Consider the following 22,274-nt stretch of genomic DNA (forward strand, 5'->3'; position numbering starts at 1 on the left):
TCTTGTGCTCTTATGAGATGATGGGGTTGTGGGTCTGTTACTGGTATTGGTGAACCGTGGTGGTTTCCAGCCTCAAAAGGTCTAATATATATGTGGATGAGGGTGGGGATAAAAGTTACTCAAGGCCACTCAAGGGTGGTTGCCCAATGAAACATATCCAGTGATTATTATGGGGTGACAATGGGCCATGTGACTGTAGAGCAAAAAAAACTGTTTGGAAGGCAGCACTCAAATGGTATTGAGAGGTAAAGCACAAAAGTGGTTTTGAATGCTCTGGAATGCAAGAGGTTGTGAAATCGTAATATGGTTACTGGGGAGCGCTGTAGCAAAGACGTAGCATGTCTGAAGTGAAGCCTTACAGACAGTAGTATGGCCAAGGTGAATACTCACCTCCAATGTACATTTGCGCTAAAGCTTGTATCAGGATTCCTAAGGCCCAATGAGCCTCCACATCCAGCACATCGTTCTCCATAGCTTCCTCCAATGGGATCCTACCACTGAGCACATCATTCCCTCCACCTTCCTCTCCGCTTCTCATAGGGATCACTCTTTTTTATTCCCTTGTCCACTCATCCCTTCTCAGTGATCTTCCTCCTGGCACTTATCCCTGCGAGTGGGTCTTGTGCTACACCTCCTCCCTCACCGCCATTCAGGGCCCCAAACAGTTCTTCCAGGTGAGGTGACACTTAACCTGCAAGTACTGTGTCTGGTGCTCTGTGGTGCAGCCTCCTCTACATCAGTGAGAACCGATGCAGATTGGGTGACTGTTTTGTTGAGCATCCTCGCTCTGTCTTCCACAGGATCACCCAGTGGCTACTCATTTCAGTTTGAGTTGCCACTCCCATTCTGACACGTCTATCCTTGGTCCCTCTACTGCCATGATGAATCCAAATGCAGGTTGGAGGAGCAACACCTCATATTCCACATGGGTAGTCTCCAATCTGATGGCATGGACATTGAGTTCTCTAACGTTTGGTAATTTCTGCCCCTCTCTCCTTCTCCCTTTTTTCTACACTCCATTCTGTTTACCTTTTTAACCCTTCTCTTCACCTGCCTTGCACCTCCCTCCATTTCCCCTCCTCCTTCCATGGTCCTCTGTCCTCTCATATTAGATTCCTTTGCTTTAGCTGTTTATCTCTTCCACCCATCCCCACCCGCTCACCTGATTTCATCTCCCACACCTTCTTGTTCTCTAAGTTCAAAGCAAATTTATTATCAGAGTACATATATGCCACCATATACAACCCCTAAGATTAATCTTCTTGCGGGCAATCACAGTAAATCACAAGAAACACAATAGAATCAATGAAAGACCACACCCAATTGGGGGAAACATTAACAGATACGGAAGGGGAAAAAACAACAAACTGTGCAAATAGGAAAAAAAAGAAATAAAATAAATAATAATAATAAATAAGCAATAAATATTGAGGACAGGAGATGAAAAGTTCTTGAAAGTGAGCTCAGTTCAGTGGGAACGGTTGAATGATGGGGTGAGTGAAGTTGAGTGAAGATATCCCCTCTGATTCAAGACCCTGATGGCTGTGGCGTAATAACTGTTCCTGAATCTGGTGATGTGGGTCTTGAGGCTCTTGGATCTTCTTCCTGGTGGCAGCAACAAGAAGGGAGAATGGCCAAGATGGTGGGGGTTCCTGATGATAGATGCTGCTTTCCTGTGACAGCATTCCTTGTAGATGTGTTCAATGGTGGCAAGGGTGGTGAATTTGTGGTCATGTGCAGCTGTCGGGGCCAGGGTGTTGGGTGTATTTAAGGCACAGAGATTGATAGATTCTTGATTGGACTTGGCATCAAAGGTTATGGGGAGAAGGCTGGAAACTGGGGTTGAGGAGGAGGAAAAAAGGATCAGCCATGATTGAATGGTGCAGCAGACTCGATGGGTCAGATGGCCTAATTCTGCTCCTATGTTTTATGGTCATTACCTGTGATGGACTACGCCAAATCCACTGCTGTTTGCAGGTTTTCTATTCAAGAGCACTGGTGTTTCCATACCAATACTGGAATTTTGCAAAGTTCTGAGAAAGTAGAGGCACTGCCATGCTTTCTTCATGATGGCTGGATTCAGGACAGATCCTCTGAAATGATAACACTGAAGAATATAAATTTGCTGATCCAATCCACCTCTGATTCAACCCCCCGCCCCCAGTGACTGGCTCATGGACCTCTGGTTTCCTCCTCCTGAGTCAATGATCATCCCTTGATCTTGCTGACATTGAGTGAGAACTTGTTGTGGCACCACTCAGCCACATTTCCAATCTCCCTCTTGTATGCTGATACATCACCACCTTTGATTTGGCCAACAACAGTGGGGTCGTTGTCAAACTTAAATACGACTTTAGAACTGTATTTAGTCTCACAGGCAGAAGTATGAAGTGAGTAGAGCAGGAAGCTAAGTACATAACTTTATGGTGATCTTGTGGAGGAGATGTCGTTGCCGATTCGAACTGACCGGGGTCTGCAAGTGAGGAAATGGAGGATCTAGTTGCACAAAGAGCTGTAGTCAATGAAGAGCTTCTTGATGTATGGACCTTTGCTGTCCAGATGTTCCGGGATTGAATGAAGAGCCAATGAAATGGCATCTACTGTTGACCTGTTGTGACAGTAGGCAAATTGGAGTGGATCCAAGTTGTTTCTCAGGCAGGAGTTGATATTTTTCATCTCCAACCTCTCAAAGCACTTCACCACAGTGGATGGAAGTGCTGCTGGATGATAGTCATTGAGGCAGGTCACCATATTCTTCTTGGACACCAGTATAATTCAAGCTATATATTCTGGCTTCTGCCCCTTCCTTTTCAGCCCCAATGAAAGTTCTTGACCTAAAAGGTTGACTGTTTATTTCCTTCCATTGATGCTCTCTGACTTGCAGAATTCCTGCAGTGTTTTGTGTGTGTTGTTCAAGATTTGCAGCATCTGCAGTACCTCTTGCATGTATTAGAATACTGTTTGAATATTACGGAAGTGTTTTAGTACTTCTGCATTGGAGTGTAACACCCGACCGAGGATTGGACTGGGAGCCTAATGAGGGGATTTTTCAGTAGGTGAAGATTTCTACCCTTTTCCAGATGGTAGCAGGCTTCCAGTTTTCCTTTCAATAGAAAAGTGCATCCTCTACTGCCTCCCAGTGGAATTTTAAAGGCATTATGTTACCATTGCTGAACAGTAGTTACAAAGCTTGTTTGGATCGATCACTTGGGCAGTTTTTTGCATTATAATTTATTAAAATAGATTCAGAGAAACATGTAGATAACGTTTAACACTTAAATGTTCCTATTGCCAAGTCTGACAGGAGTTTCCCCTCTATTTTGTGATTGGCTATAAAAACCCACTTATTGAGTGTGTGTATGCACGTCTTTATTTTTGTACACCATTGTCCGTATTTACCTCCCTCCAAAGGCAGATGTCATGATGAACATGTAGAGCACATGTATAAGATAAACACATACATGTGAATTATAACCCTGAAGTTGCAAATGATGAAGGCTATTATGCACGAATTGTGTGAAACATTCTGGGTTTTGTTCCCTGTGATGCTTGCTGATACAGCATCAATATGGCAAATGCCAGCTTTTTTATCTACTGTATCTCAACAGGCTTTTCTGAGGTGTAGATTTAAAAATTTGAAGTAATTTGTCTGAGAGTCGTATACTATTTTCGAGAAATGAGGTGTGAATTCTGCTAATAAAAATAGTGGTCATTTCAATAACGTAAAATTATTTTGGGTTTCAGTTGCTATTATAAAATAGTTTTGCTACTGAAATTCAACTTCATGATTTTGATTATTCCAGTGGTTTTTTGGCCATTTTCCCAACTTGCTCCATTTACAAATGTGAATTGATCCGAAACTGCTGGCTCTGTCCCAGCTTAGACCAATCTAATCATTACTAAGAACCTGTGCTTGTTGATCTACATTGGCTCCCAGCACTGCAACGTCTCAGTTTTAAAATTCTCATCCTCGTTTTCAGATTGATTCCTGGCCTTGCTCCACCTTACCATTGCAACCTTCTTCAGGGTTCCTCCGCATCTGGTCTTTAGGTAATTTTCCATTTCAATCGCTGTACCATTGGGACCATACTTTCTAGTGCCATGACCAGTTTTCTTAAACCCTGCTGTTGCTAGAGGATATGTGTAGATTCATCCTGTGGGTATCCTTCATCCCACATGACCACTGCATTCTTGACCATCAACATCCACATTAAGCTTTGCACAGGGGATGCTTTCACAATCTGTTTTCATGTTTCTCGCAAGATTACTCTCTTATTTTACTTTCTCCTTCCTTATAAATGTCTATCTTCCCTTTGTAAATTTTGAAATGTTCCCATCACTCTGACTTGTGTTCTCTCTGGAAAGAGTATAGGCCTTTTTCCTGTTACCTAATATCACATTTAAAGGTTATTATCAATAGTTGGACCACATTTCCTGCTTAGTACTTGTGTTCTATATGAATGGATACTTCTTGTATTCAGTCTATTTATTATTTTAATATTAGCCATTCCATGTCATGTATTTTTAGTTTCCCGATCAATTAGAACCAATTTGCACCTCATTAGTAATTTTTTATTTAGGTTTAATATCTTAGTATAACATTGAATTGAGCCACTCTCCACCATATGTCTTCATATTTGCACCCCACTTTATGTTTTGTGTGTGTGTGTGTGTGTACAATTTAAGAAGCATATAGTTAATTTGATCACATTTAACTGATGTTTTTATTATTAAAAGGTACTGTCTATCAGCAATACGAACCAATCCTTTTCCAGTCTATATGCAACCCATTCATCTTCCGGTGTATAGATGGTGTGTTAATTGATGGAAATGATAAAGGAATTTCTAAAGTTATTTATAGGTATGTCTTATTCATTAAGTGCAGATACTGTATTTTAAATTAACGCACAGTGGGAATTTATAACTAAACTCAATGATACTACGATTTGACCCTCTAGTCTAGATCAGTATAACATCCCCTAGCACTGAAAACCTCCAGGATCTCATGACCACACCAAATCTAACCTCTTGTGAGTCCCAAATTTTTATCACTGCTGTGCATCCATTTTACCTGGGTACCTTGATGCCACACACAGTAAAATGCTGCTGTTCTCAAAGGCCATCGTTCACCATGCCTGATCTGTCAAGAGTAAGGACCATGGTGAGGTCTAGAATTAAGTGGTCTTGGCAAATCCTAAATGGGGCAGCAGTGTGCAAGTTATTGGAGAGAAAGTGCCACTTCATGGCACTGCCCACCACACCTTCCATCCACTGCTCCCTCTAAGCTGTGGGGGGTGCACAGCCGTACAGTAACTGAAATGCTCCCATGCACATAGCCTTTGTTGCATTGCAGCTGGTATTTTATATAATGTTAAAGTGCCGTGCTGTTTTCAGGCCATGTAAAAATTGTTGGTCCGTAAAGCTGTTTTAAAATTTTTTTAAAAAAAAATTAGAGGGAGCGTTGCTTCCAACACTTTACCTAGCGTGATTAAAGCAATGCGGGCAAAATTGAAATTAGCATAGTATTTGTCAATTATTGGATAGCTACTTTTGTAGCAATTATATTGGAGCAGCTTCATCAAAGATAACTAATTCTTCAGCACGGGTGGGATGTTTTCTGTCCCATTACCTCTGTTGTGTGAAGTGCCCCAAGCCATTCTTCACAATGTCGAATGAATCAAATTGGCTGAAGACTGGCTTCTCCAAATGTCTGAATCACAGCAGGGAACCAGGATGGATAAATCACTTGGGGCTTCTGGTTAAACGTACTTTCAAATACTTCAGCCTTGTCTTTAGCTCCATTGTGTTTGAGCTCCACTTTCACCACTGTTGTAGATTGGAGCCACTTTCATGCATTAGCTGTGTCATTATCCAGTACCATTCACAACCGAATGACTTAAGGCTGCAGAACTTTGATCTGTTGTTTGTCGGATATCATAACGTACATTGTTGTTGTTCGGCATCCATTATTCTGTATTACAATTCTGAAGCATGTTGTTAAATCTTTTACCTATTGGACTGCCACCAATTTTACATTGTTGAGAAGTTTGAAGAAAATCTTACTTGCTTTGGAAAGGTATTTATCATAGCAACTAAATTTGCTTGGATAGTCTTGTTTCAAGTTTCTACCTTTGTCTCCTTTCAGATCTTGCAGTGGACGGGATAGACTTGGTCCTTGTAAAACAAGTGATGTCACTTGGCTTACAGAAACCCCAGCCAATCCACTAGGTGTGGGTCAATATGTCAACAACTGTTCTAATGGTATGATGCATTATTTTAGTCAGTTTTTTGTTAAACACATTAAAATAAATGCATTGGAATCATGTAATTAACACTATTTGTGCATATTAACATTATTTCATCAAAGAGCAAATGGAGATTGTTGGAGGGAACAGTAGTAATTGAAGTTGTGGGAATCTCGTATGAAATCAAGAGATGATGATGATGTCACGAAAATCAATTGATCATGATGGGGAAAAGCAGATATTCCCCTTGTACTCAGCATTAAGCCGGCCAGTGGTGTAGAGGTATCAGCACCGAATTTTGAGGCGAGTGTCCTGGGTTCGAATCCAGCTGGCTCCCTGTATGCTTCCCATCCATGCTGGGCTGAGCATCAAGCTAGCAATTCAACCTCATTGAAAAACAGACCATATGCTAAAGAAACAGCAAGGCTGCCACCCAATGTGCCACACAGTACAGAGAGGAATAAAAAAATTCAGTATTAAAGGCCGGTGTTTTGCTCCAAGTGGGACTTTTCATACCCATTACCCGCCATTTATAACAGGCACATTGACTGGGGAAAACAAGGCCTAGAGATTGTTGTAGCAACAGAGCCTTGATAACCATTCTATGTTTACAATTTACAAGAAATCAGGCAACTAAAATTTTTTAATTGAGTAACTTTATCTGTCTTTTGTGATATACCTTTTAAACTTACTGTCAATACTTATACTGCTAAAATAAATCGTGATTCTTCTCTCAGATCCTCGACGTAGCTGATATTACAGACATCTCCATGATGGTCAACCTTGCCCAGTTTGTTATTAGCAAGGTTCCAGAACCTGATACAGTGGATTCGGGTCATGATTGCCTGTGAAAATCAGCAAAGCCACTTCCTCAGTCTTGCTGACCATCAAAGCTATTAATTTTTGAATGCTTATGAACATCCCTGATAACTAAAAGCATTCAAGATCTATTACCAATGAATAGGCAGTTAAAAATATCATGACAAATAATTACGGATAATAAAATCCGTAATTGCCAGTTTTTCTTATTGGCAATTGTAAAACTTCCATTGAAGTAAATAGCCTGTGGATTCTCTGATTCTCTGCCTGTCCAACCTGGCACAAATTATAGAGAAGTACATAGATAGGGGGCATGGTAGCATAGCAGTTAGCACAACAGTATTACAGGTTGGGGCATCAGGGTTCAATTCCAGTGTCTCTGTAAGAAAGTCTGTACATTCTTCCAGTGTGCGCATGGGTTTGCCTCAAGTGTTCAGTTTTCCTCCCACAGTCCAAAGACATTGTGTTTAGGCAAGGGTTAAATCCATGGCTTGCTGGGCTGTATGGCTCAGTGGCCAGAAGGGCCTGTTCTGTGCTATTTCTCTAAATAAATTTGCAAACCAACCCCAAAGCATGTGACTAATGAAAAGTTCAACAACTTGTGCTTTGCCATTAGACATATTCACCAAATGGAATATGCCAATCAGTTCAGAAGAGTCTGATTATGTGTGCACTAATATGTCAAAAGAACAGAAGAAAACAGGAGGTAGAGTAGGCCAGTAGGTTGTACAAGCCTTTGCCACCGTTTAATATGATAGCGGCTGATCTATGCTGGTCTCAAATAGTGGCATCAAACATTTATCCAGCTCCACTTTAGAATAGTGGCATTTCTCTTGCCCCACTTTATCAAACATCTATCCAGCTCCACTTTAGTATAGTGGCATTTCTCTTGCCCCACTTTATCAAACATCTATCCAGCTCCACTTTAGAATAGTGGCATTTCTCTTGCCCCACTTTATCAAACATTTATCCAGCTCCACTTTAGAAACCTGGCTATATTCAGCTGCCATTGCTCATCAGGCAGAGAATTCCAGAGTATTATCACCTTCCGTGAGAGCAAATTTTTATATGGCTCAGGTGTAAATGACTGGCTCCTTATTTTCTAGTTATGCTCCCTTATTCAAGACTTCCTCTCTGGTAAAAACGTCTCAACATCTACCCTGTCAGGCTCCCTTAGGGTCTAATATGTTTGAACAAGGCCACCCCTCATTCTTCTGAACTCTTAAGGAATATAAACAGTAAGCCCAGCTGACTAGGAGAACTCTTTCTTTCCAGAGATTAGCCCAGTGAATCTCTCTTAGACTGTTTATAATGTTACTATGTCCTTTTTTAAGGTAGGAGGACCGATCTTGTGTGCAATACCCCTGGGTGAGGCCTAATAAACCACCTGTACAATTGCACAATAAAAACTCTTATTTTTAAACTCCCTTTCCAATGCAGGCCAAAATGCTGTTTGCTTTCTTAACTAGGTTTTGGATCTGCCTGCTAGTTTTTGATACTAGAACACAGATTCCTCTCTAGTTCACTCATTTGCAGTCTTTCTATCTCTCTCCATTTAGATAATAATCTGCATTTTGATTTCTCTTAGTGCAGTGTATGACCTCACACTTAAACACAGAATGTAGAGCAGTACAGCATATTCGGCCTACGATATTGTGCCAACCTTTTAACCTGCTCCATGATTAATCTAACCCTTTCCTCCCACATAGCCTCCATTTTTCTTTCATCCTTTTGTCTGTTGAAGACTCTCTTAAGCATTTTTAAGGTATCTCCCTCTACCACTGTTGTGTATTTAATATTTCTGTAGTATTTGAATAAACTTGTAAATAAATTGATTAAGCATTCTTGTTCGTTTATGTAATTCATTGTGGGTTATGTGTAAAAATAAGTGAATTGCATACGTCATGATGCTAATCTGTGAGATGTGTGCCACTTGTTTAAAGTAAACATGAAGTTAGACTCGCATTCCTGGCTCTCGTTTTCCTTTCAATTAGCTTTAATGTTTTGAAGTTACAAAACATAACATCCACCACCGCCCCCCCCCCCATCCCCAGCAGTGCGTCCATTTACCTACCACTTTGCCTTAAAAAAAAAACACCTACCTCTGACATCTCCCCTCTAATTTCCACCAATCGCATTAATATTGCCACTCTAGGAAGGACCTGGATGTTCACGCTATCAATGCCTCTTATCACCTATATCAAATTCAACTTCGTTTTGCAGCCTTTTGCCACTTGATCTATATCCTTTTGCAGAATCACAGTATCGTTAACACAAAATACCCATCCTTCTATTTTTGTATCATCTGCAAATCTGGCAAGTTTACATACAGTTTGTTCCTCAAGGTCATTAAAATAAATGCAAATAATTGCAGGTCAAGAACTGATCCTTGCAGTATTCCATGAGTTACTCCCTTCCAGTCTGAAAAGAACCAATTTGTTTTGATTTTATGAGAAAGTCAGTTTTCTATCCAAACTTGCTGTTGTTTATGAGCCTAAATGCTAGCATTTAGCAGCAAAATTGATTAATGTGGAAGAGTATTGAAAAATCTGAGAATTATGCCTGAATTTGAGGATACTAGCAGTTTGGAGCTTCAGGCATAATAGTAAATATTCCTAGTTTTAAAGAGTAAAATATGCACTTACCTTTTACGTGTTAGTATGAAAAATAATCCTATCAACTGCTGTGTTGCAGAGAAAGAAGCCAATGTATGCTATCAGGAATTTGATGTCCCCAAAACCTTTCCTCTCGAGTTCCGTCAGTACATTCCTAACGTCAACTACAGGCATGATGCAGAAAGGTTGGTCCTTTTGATTACCTCATTTTAATGCATCAGACATTAAGATTAGGAGATAAAAATCCAACACTTTCAACAGGAATTTCTACAGTGACTGCTTATTGTTGTACTAAAGGAGGAGAAGGATGTGAAGTATTTCGGATTAGTCACATATTTTCAATTTTTGTTCAATATTATTCTGTTTTTATATTTAGAAAGATGGTCAAGATTTCACGCAGCAACATGACACAAAATGTAATTGCGTTGCAGTTTTTAAAAAATTTGCACATTGAATGAAAGAGTATTTCCCATCAGTGAGATTCTAGGGGTACTAGAGAGAAACTCACGTGAGCAGTCTAGAACAAGGAGGCATAACTGACAATCAACCTTAATAAGAGCTAGCGCTTTCTCAGAGAAAAGCTGGTGGACATCTACATATAATCCTCTTCCCCAAAACTGCTGGAAACTCTCAACAGTTTGGGCAGCTGTGGGTCCTGATGGTGGGTCTTGGATCTGAAACATGAACTCAGCTTCCAGACTGTTGAATGTTGTAGTATATTCTGTTTTTATTTCAGATTTCCAGCATCTGCAGCTTTTTCAGTTTGTTAGATCCTCAAATTGCTGTTTTTGGTTAATAATTTGAAAAAAAAAGAGGGTGTTGGATTTCTGGGAGATGGTGATTAAGGGTCATAAAACAGGATGGCTAGTCAAGATTAACATACACATGATAAATGCAAGGCACAATAAGGTCAAGGAAATGTTTGCCAGATCCTGCTCCTTTGCTAGATGCACATCAGGAGGCAATTGAAGAACTAGGAGAGGCAAGGAAGGTGGGTGGTGAGGGATTTCCAGATTACGCAATTGGCCTAATTGCCACTCATGGAAAAAGTGTTCCGAAATGGAGATGAGCAGGTTCAAACCTAAATGGTGTTTACAATTGTAAAGGAAGGGGGGTGGGGAAACACAAAACGATGCTAGGGCTTAAACTCTATATGTTGGACAATGGGGAAGTTGTTGCAGGCAGAGCCCTGGAGAGTGTTAGATAGGCGCTGAAGGTTTGGATGAAGAATTAAATAATAGTGTTGAATGCACTGAGTTTTCACTAAAATCGTATACGATGATTAGGAACTAGCAGAGAACATTCAAAGCAATTGTTTTTGATGTTTTAAAAAAAGTGATTTTCATCATTTCATAGCTATCATCGTCTCTGATCATCATACCTTCTGATAGAGCCTGAGCCAATAGCCAAGGTTGAGGGCAGTGTTTAAGTTAAACTGTAGCAGGTTTCTGATGGGACCTGTTGCTTACTGGGGGAAATTGTTTGGCTTTATGGGGGTGGTAAAGGTGTGTAGGCATTGAAAGAGGGACAAGTCATGAAAACAAGGCTAGCACTACAGTTAAAGCCAGGTATTGTTGGGACGTAAATAGAAATTGTTCTGCCCTCAATCGCCCCTGAAGGAAAACAAGCAAACAGGAAAGACAAATACAACAGAGTCATGAGGCTGCAGATGCTGGAATCTGAGGCAAAAAAATGCTTCTGTGTGAGCTCAGTGGGCCAGACAGCACCTCTGGAGTGAAATGGACAGTCAGCCTCTCGGATTGAGACCACTTCAACTCAACTAAAAAAGAAGAGGGAGCTGGTAGGAGGAGCTGGAGAGAGTGGGAGTGGAGCAGAAGTAGGTGGCAGCTGGTAGGAGGAGCTGGAGAGAGTGGGAGTGGAGCAGAAGTAGGTGGCACCTGGTGGGTGGATCTAGAGTAGGTGAGATGTTGGATTGGCTGCTGGGGGAAGAGAAGGGTGGAAATAAGTGACAGCCACTGGAGGGTGGTAAGTGCAGGTAGCAAAGACCATAAGATATAGGAGCAGAATTAGGCCATTTGGCCCATTGAATCTGCTCTGCCTTTTCATCATGGATGATCCAACTTTCCTCTCACCTCCAATCTCCCGGTATCCCTTCATGCCCTGACCAATCAAGAATCTTGTAATCTCTCCCTTAAATGTACAAAAAGACTTTGCCTCCACAGATTCACCACTCTCTGACTAAAGTCATTCCTCATCTCCTTTCTAAAAGGACGCCCCTCTATTCTGAGGCTGTGTCCTTTGATCTTAGACTCTCCCACCGAAGGAAACATCTTCTCCATATCCCCTCTATCAAGGCCTTTCACCATTCAATAGGTTTCAATGAGGTCACCCCTCATTCTTCTGAATACTAGCAAATCGAGGCCCAGAGCCATCATACGCTCTTCATATGACAATCCATTCAATCCTGGAATCATTTTCGTGAACCTCCTTTGAATCCTCTGCAGTTTCAGCACATCCTTTCTAAGGTGATGGGCCCAAAACTGCTCACAGTTCCCCAAGTGAGGACTCACTAGTGCTTTATAAAGTCTCAACATCACATCCTTGCATTTATATTCTAGTCTTCTTGAAATGAAGACTAACATTGCATCTGTCTTCCTCAGCACCGACTCAACCTGCAAATTGACTTTTAGGGAATCCTGCATAAGGATTCCCAAGTCCCTTTGCACTTCAGTTTTTTTGTATTTTTTCTCCATTCAGAAAACAGTCAACCCTTTCATTTCTTCTACCAAACTGCATGACCATACATTTCCCGACTCTGTATCCATCTTCTATTTCTTTGCCCATTTTTATAATCTAAGTCCTTCTGTAGCCTCTCTACATCCTCAAAACTAACTGCCCCTCCACCTATCTTCATATCGTCTGCAAACTTTGCAACAAAGCCATCAATTCCATCATCCAAATCATTATCATATAATGTAAAAAGAATCTGTCCCAACACCAACCCCTGTTGAACACCACTAGTCACCGGCAACCAGCCAGAAAAAGCTCCCTTTATTCCCACTCTTTGCTTCCTGCCGATCAGCCACTGCGCTAGAATCTTTCCTGTAATACCATGGGCTCATAACTTATTAAGCAGCCTGATGTGTGGCACCTTATCAAAGGCCTTCTGGAAATCCAAGTACACAACATCAACCAATTCTCCTTTGTCTATCCTGCTTGTTATTTCTTCAAAGAATCCCAACAAGTTTGTCAGGCAAGATTTTCCCTTGTGGAAACCATGTTGACTACGGCCTATTTTATCATGTGCCTCCAAGTACCCTGAGACCTATCCTTAACAATCGACTCCAACATTTTTCAACCGTTAAGATCAGACTAACTGGCCTATAGCTTCCTTTCTTCTGCCTCTCTCCCTTCTTGAAGAGTGAAGTGATATTTGAAATTTTCCGGACTGGCAATTCTTGAAAGATCATCACTAATGCCCTACAATCTCTTCAGCCACCTCTTTCAGAACTCTGGGGTGTACAGCATCTGGTCCAGGTGACTTATCTACCTCAGACCTTTCAGTTTCCCAAAAATCTTCTCTCTATTAATGACAACATCATGCCCCCTGACACCTGGAACTTCCACCATGAAGACTGATGCTAAATGCTTATTCAGTTCATCCGCCGTTTCCTTGTCCCCCATTACTACAACCCCAGCATTATTTCACAGTGGTCCGATATCCACTCTTGCCTCTCTTTTGCACTTTATGTATCAGAAGAAATTTTTGGTATCCTCCTTAATATTATTGGCTAGCTTACTTCTGTATTCCACGTTTACCTTAATGACTTTTTAGTTGCCTTCTGGTGGTTCTTAAAAGCTTCCCAATCCTCTAACTTCCCACTAATTTTTGCTCTATTATTTGCTCTCCCTTTGGCTTTTATGTTGCCTTTGACTTCTCTTGTTAGCCATGATTGTGTCATCTTTCCTTTAGAATACGTCTTCCTCTTTGGGATCTATATATCCTGTGCCTTCAAAATTGCTTCTGAAAATTCCAGCCATTGCTGCTGTGCTGTCATCCCTGCCAGTGTTATTTTTTCCCAATCAGTTCTGGCCAACTCCTCTCTCATGCCTCTGTAATTCCCTTACTCCACTGTAATACTGATACATCTGACCGTAGCTTCTCCTTTACAAATTTAAGGGTGAATTTCTCATATTATGATCACTTGCCCCTAAGGGTTCTTTTACACTAAGATCTCTAATCAATTCTGGTTCATTGCACAACACCCAATCCAGAACAGCTGATCCCCTAGTGGGCTCAACCACAAGCTGCTCTAAAAAGCCATCTCATAGGCACTGTGGAGACTCCCCCTCTTGGAATCCAGCACCAACCAGATTGAAGTCTCCCATGACTATTGTAACTTTGCTCTTTTGGCATGCATTTTCTGTCTCCCGTAATTTGTAGACCACATCCTTACTAATGTTTCGGGGTTTGTATACAACTTACATCAGTGTCTTTTTGCCCTTGCAGTTCCTTAGCTCTATCCACAATAATTCAACACCTTCCAACCCTATGTTACTTCTTTCTCATGATTTGATTTCATTTTTTACCAACAGAGCAACACCGCCCTCTCTGCCTTCCTGCCTGACCTTTCGATACAATGAGTGTCCTTGGACATTATGCTCCCAGCTGTAATCTTCTCTCAACCATGACTCAGTGATACCCACAACATCACATCTGCCAATTTGTAACTGCCTCAAGTTCATCTATACTGCGCACATTCAAATATAACACCTTCAGTCCTGTGTTCACCCTTTTCAATTTTGATTGACTTTTACATTGTAGCTCGTCCTGTTGACTGCAGTTTTGCCCTATCAATAGCCTCTCCTCGCTACACGTTACCTCTGTTTGTAAACTAGCCACCTCATCTTCAGTACTATTATCCACCTTTCCTACGATAACTCTTGCATTGAAATATATGCAATTCAGGACACTATTCACACTATGCTCAACCTTTTGATTGCTAACTTTGTCTGTGGTCTTACTAACATTTGCCTCGACAGCCTCCTATCCGTTAATCAAACAAATGAATCGCCTATCACCACAGCATGTCTCTTCTCCCCACTTCTCTACCGAGTCACAGAGGCAGACTCAGTGCCAGAGACTCGACCACTGTGACTTTCTCTTCTTAGGTGACACCACCCCCCCCCAACAGCATCAGAATCAGAATTGGGTTTATTATCACCGGCATGTGATGTAAAATTTGTTAACTTAGCAGCAGCAGTTCAATGTAATATATAATATAGAAGAGAAAGAAAAATAAATAAAATAATAATAAATCAATTACAGTATATGTACATTGAATAGATTAAAAATCATGCAAAAAAAAACAGAAATACTGTATAATAAAAAAGGTGAGGTAGTGTCCAAGGGTTCAATGTCCATTTAGAAATCGGATGGCAGAGGGGAAGATGCTGTTCCTGAATCACTGAGTGTGTGCCTTCAGGCTTCTGTACCTCCTACCTGATGGTAACAGTGAGAAAAGGGCATGCCCTGGGTGCTGGAGGTCCTTAATAATGGATGCTGCCTTTCTGAGACACCACTCTCTGAAGATGTCCTGGGTACCTGTACAAGAGAGACGGGTTACACCTGAACTACAGGGGGACCAATATCTTTGCAGGGAGGTTTGTTAGTGCTATTGGCGGGGGGTGGGGGGGGGGGTTAAAACTAGATTTGCAGGGGGATGGGAACCAGAGTGCCAGAGTAGATAGTGGAGCGGGGGTGAAAATAAATTATGTTAAAGTTTCATGCAAAGTCACAAATAGAAGGGTTGTGTGTGGTGGTAATAATCTCCTGAGGTGTGTCTATTTCAATGCGAGCAGTATTGTGGAGAAGGCTGACGGCGTGGAATGACACATGGAATTATGACATTGTAGCCATTAGTGAAACTTGGCTACAGGAGGGGCAGGACTGGCAGCTTAATGTTCCAGGGTTCCGATGTTTCAGACGTGATAGAGGCAGAGGGATGAAGGGTGGGGGGGGGGTTGGTAGCATTGCTAGTCAGAGAAAATGTTACGGCAGTGCTCAGGCAGGACAGATTAGAGGGTTTGTCTACTGAGGCCATATGGGTGGAGCTGAGAAACAGGAAAGGTATGACCATATTAATGAGGTTGTATTATAAACCACCCAGTAGTCAGCGAGAATTGGAGGAGCAAATCTGCAGAGAGATAGCAGACAACTGCAGAAAACATAAAGTTGTGATAGTAGGGAATTTTAATTTTCCATGTATTGATTGGGACTCCCATACTGTTAAAGGTTTAGATGGGTTAGAGTTTGTAAAATGTGTTCAGTAAAGCTTTCTAAATATATAGAGGTACCAACTAGGGAGGATGCACTATTAGATCTCCTATTAGGGAATGAGTTAGGGCAGGTGACGGAAGTGTGTGTAGGGGAACACTTTGTTTCCAGTGATCATGACGTCATTAGTTTCAACGTGATCATGGATAAAGATAGATCTGGTCCTCGGGTTGAAGTTCTAAACTGGAAAAAAGCCAAATTTGAAGAAATGAGAAAGGATCTAAAAAGCGTAGATTGGGACAGGTTGTTCTCTGGCAAGGATGTCATTAGTAAGTGGGAGGCCTTCAAAGGAGAAATTTTGAGAGTGCAGAGTTTGTATGTTCCTGTCAGGGTTAAAGGCAAAGTGAATAAGAATAAGGAACTTTGGTTCGCTAGGGATATTGGAACTCTGATAAAGAAGAAGAGAGAGATATATGACGTGTATAGGAAACAGGGAGCAAATAAGGTACTTGTGGAGTATAAAAAGTGCAAAAAAATACTTAAGAAAGAAATCAGGAGGGCTAAAAGAAGACATGAGGTAGTTTTGGCAGTCAAGGTGAAGGATAATCCAAAGAGCTTCAACAGGTATATTAAGAGCAAAAGGATAGTAAGAGATAAAATTGGTCCTCTTGAAGATCAGAGTGGTCGGCTATGTATGGAACCAAAAGAAATGGGGGAGATCTTCAAATGAGTTTTTTGCATCTGTATTTACTAAGGAAACTGGCACGGAGTCAATGGAAGTAAGGCAAATAAGTAGTGAGGTCATGGAACCTATACAGATTGAAGAGGAGGAGGTGCTTGCTATCTGGAAGAAAATCAGAGTAGATAAATTCCCAGGACCTGACAGGGTATTCCCTCAGACCTTGAAGGAGACTAGTGTTGAAATTGCAGGGGCCCTGGCTGATATATTTAAAATGTCGGTATCTACGGGTGAGGTGCTGGAGGATTGGAGGATAGCTCATGTTGTTCTGTTGTTTTAAAAAAGGCTCTAAAAGTAATCTGGGAAATTATAGGCCGGTAAGTTTGACGTCGGTAGTAGGTAAACTATTGGAAGGAGTACTAAGAGATAGGATCTACAAGTATTTGGATAGACAGGGACTTATTAGGGAGAGTCAACACGGCTTTGTGTGTGGTAGGTCATGTTTAACAAATCTATTGGAGTTTTTTGAGGTGGTTACCAGGAAAGTGGATGAAGGGAAGGCAGTGGATGTTATCTACATGGACTTCAGTAAGGCCTTTGACAAGGTCCCCCATGGGAGGTTAGTTAGGAAGATTCAGTTGCTAGGTATACATGGTGAGGTAGTAAATTGGATTAGACATTGGCTCAATGGGAAAAGTCAGAGAGTGGTAGTGGAGGATTGCTTCTCTGAGTGGAGGCCTGTGACTAGTGGTGTGCCACAGGGATCAGTGCTGGGTCCATTGTTATTCGTCATCAGTATCAATGATCTGGATGATAATGTGGTAAATTGGATCAGCAAATTTGCTGATGATACAAAGATTGAAGGTGTAGTGGACAGTGAGGAAGGTTTTCAAAGCTTGCAGAGGGATCTGGACCAGCTGGAAAAATGGGCTGAAAAATGGCAGATGGAGCTTAATACAGACAAGTGTGAGGTATTGCACTTTGTAAGGAAAAACCAAGGTAGAACATACAAGGTAAATGGTAGGGCACTGAGGAGTGCAGTAGAACAGAGGGATCTAGGAATACAGATACAAAATTCCCTCAAAGTGGTGTCACAGGTAGATAGGGTAGTAAAGAGAGCTTTTGGTGCATTGGCCTTTATAAATCAAAGTATTGAGTATAAGAGTTGGAATGTTATGGTGAGGTTGTATAAGGCATTGGTGAGGCCGAATTTGGAGTATTGTGTGCAGTTTTGGTCACCAAATTACAGGAAGGATATTAATAAGGTTGAAAGAGTGCAGAGAAGGTTTACAAGGATGTTGCTGGGACTTGAGAAACTGAGTTACAGAGAAAGGTTGAATAGGTTACGACTTTATTCCCTGGAGCGAAGAAGAATGAGGGGAGACTTGATAGAGGTATATAAAATTATGATGGGTATAGATAGAGTGAATGCAAGCAGGCTTTTTCCATTGAAGCTAGGGGAGAAATAAAACCCAGAGGACATGGGTTAAGGGTGAAGGGGGAAAAGTTTAAAGGGAACATTGGGGGGTGGGCTTCTTCACACAGAGAGTGGTGGGAGTGTGGAATGAGCTGCTAGATGAAATGGTAAATGCGGGCTCACTTTTAACATTTAAGAAAAACTTGGACAGGTATATGGATGAGAGGGGTATGGAGGGATATGGTCCAGGTGCAGGTCAGTGGGACTAGGCAGAAAAATGGTTCGGCACAGCCAAGAAGGGCCAAAAGGCCTGTTTCTGTGCTGTAATGTTCTATGGTTCTACTTTATAGGCTAGTACCCAAGATGGAGCTGACTATATTTACAACCCTCTGCAGCTTCTTTCAGTCCTGTGCAGTAGCCCCTCCATACCAGACAGTGATGCAACCTGTCAGAATGCTCTCCATGGTACAACTATAGAAGTTTTTGACTGTATTTTTGACATGCCAAATCTCTTCAAACTCCTAATGAAGTTAGGAGTTTGAATGCAACCTCTGACTTGCTGCCTTTATAACTGCATTGATATGTTGGGACCAGGTTAGATCCTCAGAGATCTTGACACCCAGGAACTTGAAGCTGCTCACTCTCTCTACTTCTGGTCCCTCTATGAGGATTGGTATGTGTTCCTTTGTCTTACCCTTCCTGAAGTCCACAATCAGCTCTTTGGTCTCACTGCCATTGAATGCCAGGTTGTTGCTGCGGCACCACTCCACCAGTTGGCATATCTCACTCCTGTACGCCCTCTCGTCACCACCTGAGATTTACCAGCAATGGTTGTATCATTAGCAAATATCGTCAGCCACATAGTAATGTGTACACAGAGAGCAGAGCAGTGGGCTAAACACACACCCCTGAGGTGCACCAGTGTTGATCGCCAGTGAGGAGGATATGTTATCACCAATCTGCACAGATTGTCGTCTTCCAGTTAGGAAGTCGAAGATCCAATTTCAGAGGGAGGTACAGAAGCCTAAGTTTTGCAACTTCTCAATCAAATTGTGGGAATAATGGTATTAAATGCTGAGCTATAGTCGATGAAGATCATCCTGACATAGGTGTTTGTGTTGTCCAGGTGGTCTAAAGCCAGGTGGAGAGCCATTGAGATTGTGTCTGCCGTTGACGTATTGTGGCGATAGGCAAATTGCAATTGGTTCAGGTCCTTGCTGAGGCAGGAGTCCAAAGTGATAACCGGTTGTTGACAGAGATGGCTACAGGGATACTCTGCACTACAGAGATACCCTTCCTGACTGTCACCCAGTTTTCTGTGTCCTGCACCTTGGGTGTAACTACCTCTCTATATGTCCTGTCTATCATCCATTCAGCCTCCTGAATCATCTGGAGTTCATCCAGATCCAGCTCCAACTCCCTAAAGTGGATTGTTAGAAATTGCAGCTGAATGCACTTCTTGCAGTTGTAGTCATCAGGGACACTGGAGATCTCCCTGCCTTCCCACATCCCGCAAAGGGAGCATTCCATTATACTGCCTGTCATCCTTACTGTCCCTAATTGAGCAGACATAAAGAAGGAAAAAAACTGGAGCTTTTCTTTCCTTTGCTTTCTGTGAGTGAAGCCTCTCTTTGCTGAAGCCTTGCAGGGCTAAAGCCTCAAGATCACCAATCTGATGACAGCCGCTGCACTTGCCCCTGTCTTCCTTTAATTTGCTTAATCTTGTTAATCAATCCCAAATGCCGAATGGCTGCTGGTCAAAGTTCTTTGTCACTGTATCGACCCGCTGCCGCCTTTTATCCTGGGGCAATGGACCTGATCAAAGCCCCCTCCTCTCAGAGCTTCCAATGTCAGGATTGGCTGCTGGCCCAACATGGGGCTCGATATTTATTTGCTAAACACAAAGATAATTCCATATTTACAAATTATAGACAATGCTTTCTTTTGAAACTACATATAAACTTCACACCTTCTGATTTCGCATCCATCCCGCAGACGCCAGCAGTGTCTGTACTGGGATCCACAGCTTTGTAGGAATCCATTGTTCCAAACTGAATCCACAATACATTATGAAGGAACAGAAGGACTGGTAGCCAAAGCCATTTCCTAAATGTAAATGACCTAAACCCAAAAATCACTCTGACAGTCCCTCCTCTTGGCCCTCCTGGACAAAAATAAATTTGTATCAGGAAAGGCCAACCTAGGAGGATCTATTCAAATAGGGCAGTAAAAACACCCCCACAGGGGGCAGTATAGTCTTTTGTTAATGGACTTTACTGACCCATATAGCCGAGTTAGTAGTTGCCGCAGTCTCTCTGAGTTCCCCTGGGTGTTTTAGTTCCGTCACTATACCCTGAACAGCAGTCAGTGCGTCAGTTATAGGGTACTGTTTATGGGGTTTATACAAACCCTGCTCTATCTTAACTGGGTTTATCTGTACTCGACCACAATCTTGCTTGTGTTTACCCCACACTGCTGAGAATTGCAGGCTCCCCTCTCTAATGATCGGGGCAGCTGCCAGCCAGGTTCTGTATTCTATTGGTTGTACATGTTTGCTGCCCCTGATTTGTCCATATTATTTCTCCCTTCCCCAAATCTATAATGGCCCCTGCTTCCCTTAGGATGTCTATTCCAAGGATGGTGCCCCCGATATTTGGACATACCAAGAAATCCACTGGAAGCTGCACACCCCCCCCCCGCCCCCCCACTGTCATCAGCGCTGGCAGTGGGGCCCACCGCCACATCTTTTTCTGACCTAGAGGCTGTCTTTACTAGCTCTATGATCTGATCGACCATCAGTTTGGTCAGACTGGGCACCGATGGGGTGAGACATTGTGTGTCTGTTGTGATGTTCACCTGTTCTTTCATCTTTCGGGCACTGCCCCAACCATGTCCCAATAGGTCGCATCTATAGCATATCAACTCCTTTACCCTCCCACGTCTGTTCCAACAATTCCTTGCCTTGTGCCCTGGTCGCCGGCAAGCTAAACAAACTCTCTTGGACATCACAGCAGCTACATCCACTATAGCCACTTTACGATCTCTCTTGCACTTTCTTCGGTCTATCTCACTGGCCCATGAAACTATCGCAGAGTAGGTCGACCCCACTGCTGTCCCGAAATCTAAACCTTCCTGGTGGGCTGAGCACAGGCCTTCCTTTATCATTTCCAGGATGACTTGGTTGTCCCTCTCTGATTATCCAACCCGGAATACTCCTCATACGCTCGATATTTACGTTCTGCATAATCCGTGGCCGTCTCATCTGCTTGAATCACTGCCATTATCGTTCCCTGGTTACTCTCACCTCCCCCCAATCGCTGCCTCACTTCCCCTTTAAAAGAGCGATATCTTTCTTCATTGGCGTTCCCGGTAGTTGCCCAGGTCCCATCCTGCAACCCCTGGGCCATTCTATCCCACATATTCCTCAGGCACTTCGCCTTCACTAACACATGTATATTTTTAGGTTGCATCTGGTGAATTTCAACCATTTCCTTAAGTTGACGCCAGAATTCCAAATTCCCACATGCAAATACAAGTGAGGGCAGCTCAGGCAAAATGCTGTTCCTCCCCGGGGTGAAGGGCTTATGAACGGTCGGAATCAAGGTCAAGGGCCGGCTCAGATCATCAGGGTTCGCAACCTGACGTTGCCTGATCTCAATAGGTGCCGTTCTGGCAGATATATCTGGGTAAAACCTCTCCCCGAGATATCTCCACGATAATTCCCATACTAGCAAAATATAAAAGATGGGTACCAGTTAAACAGCACTTACTTAAAACCACAGTACGTAGTCTGCAATCTGCCACTTTTGAGCACCTTAACCCATGATGTCTGCTGTATTCCTTTACATCACACTCATAAAACGTGTACGCTAAAATGCAGCTCCCTGAACGAATGAGCTTCCACACCCCCACTCTGGTGTCCTGAATCGTCGGTAACCACACTTCGCAACTGCTAGCTCTGTCCCAGCACATTAATACGCAAACTTTCATCTCTTACATAAACAAACATGTACGTGCACACACTACTGTTATATCTACCAGTTCAACTCTCCACGTCCGTGATACCTCGTTTTCCCGTGTACCACCGACCCGAACAGATCCCAGTGTGAGTGCTAATTTTAGAAAATACTCACCCACTTAGACTGCTAAAATCGCTGCCCCCACATTGGTCATGAGGGTTTTCCACTTCTGACACCAAATGTTGTTGCGTGAATGAAATCGCTGGAGAAAATTACTGGTAGATACATAGCAGCTTCCTTAT

General features: G+C 42.3%; 1 protein-coding gene across 2 annotated transcripts in view; it reads left to right on the forward strand.

Moving 5' to 3' along the window:
• Window positions 1-22,274, forward strand: part of setd9 (SET domain containing 9) — a 38,898-nt gene that overhangs the window by 10,874 nt on the left and 5,750 nt on the right. The window contains exons 3-5 of one of the 2 annotated variants that reach the window (XM_073064462.1): window positions 4,738-4,861; window positions 6,146-6,261; window positions 9,759-9,864. In XM_073064462.1, the coding sequence (XP_072920563.1) occupies window positions 4,738-4,861; window positions 6,146-6,261; window positions 9,759-9,864 (346 nt within the window). The remainder of the gene's footprint in view (window positions 1-4,737; window positions 4,862-6,145; window positions 6,262-9,758; window positions 9,865-22,274) is intronic. The other variant, XM_073064463.1, reaches the window with a different exon arrangement.

The sequence above is a fragment of the Hemitrygon akajei genome, chromosome 13, assembly GCF_048418815.1.
Source record: "Hemitrygon akajei chromosome 13, sHemAka1.3, whole genome shotgun sequence".
Taxonomy (NCBI): Eukaryota; Metazoa; Chordata; class Chondrichthyes; order Myliobatiformes; family Dasyatidae; genus Hemitrygon; species Hemitrygon akajei.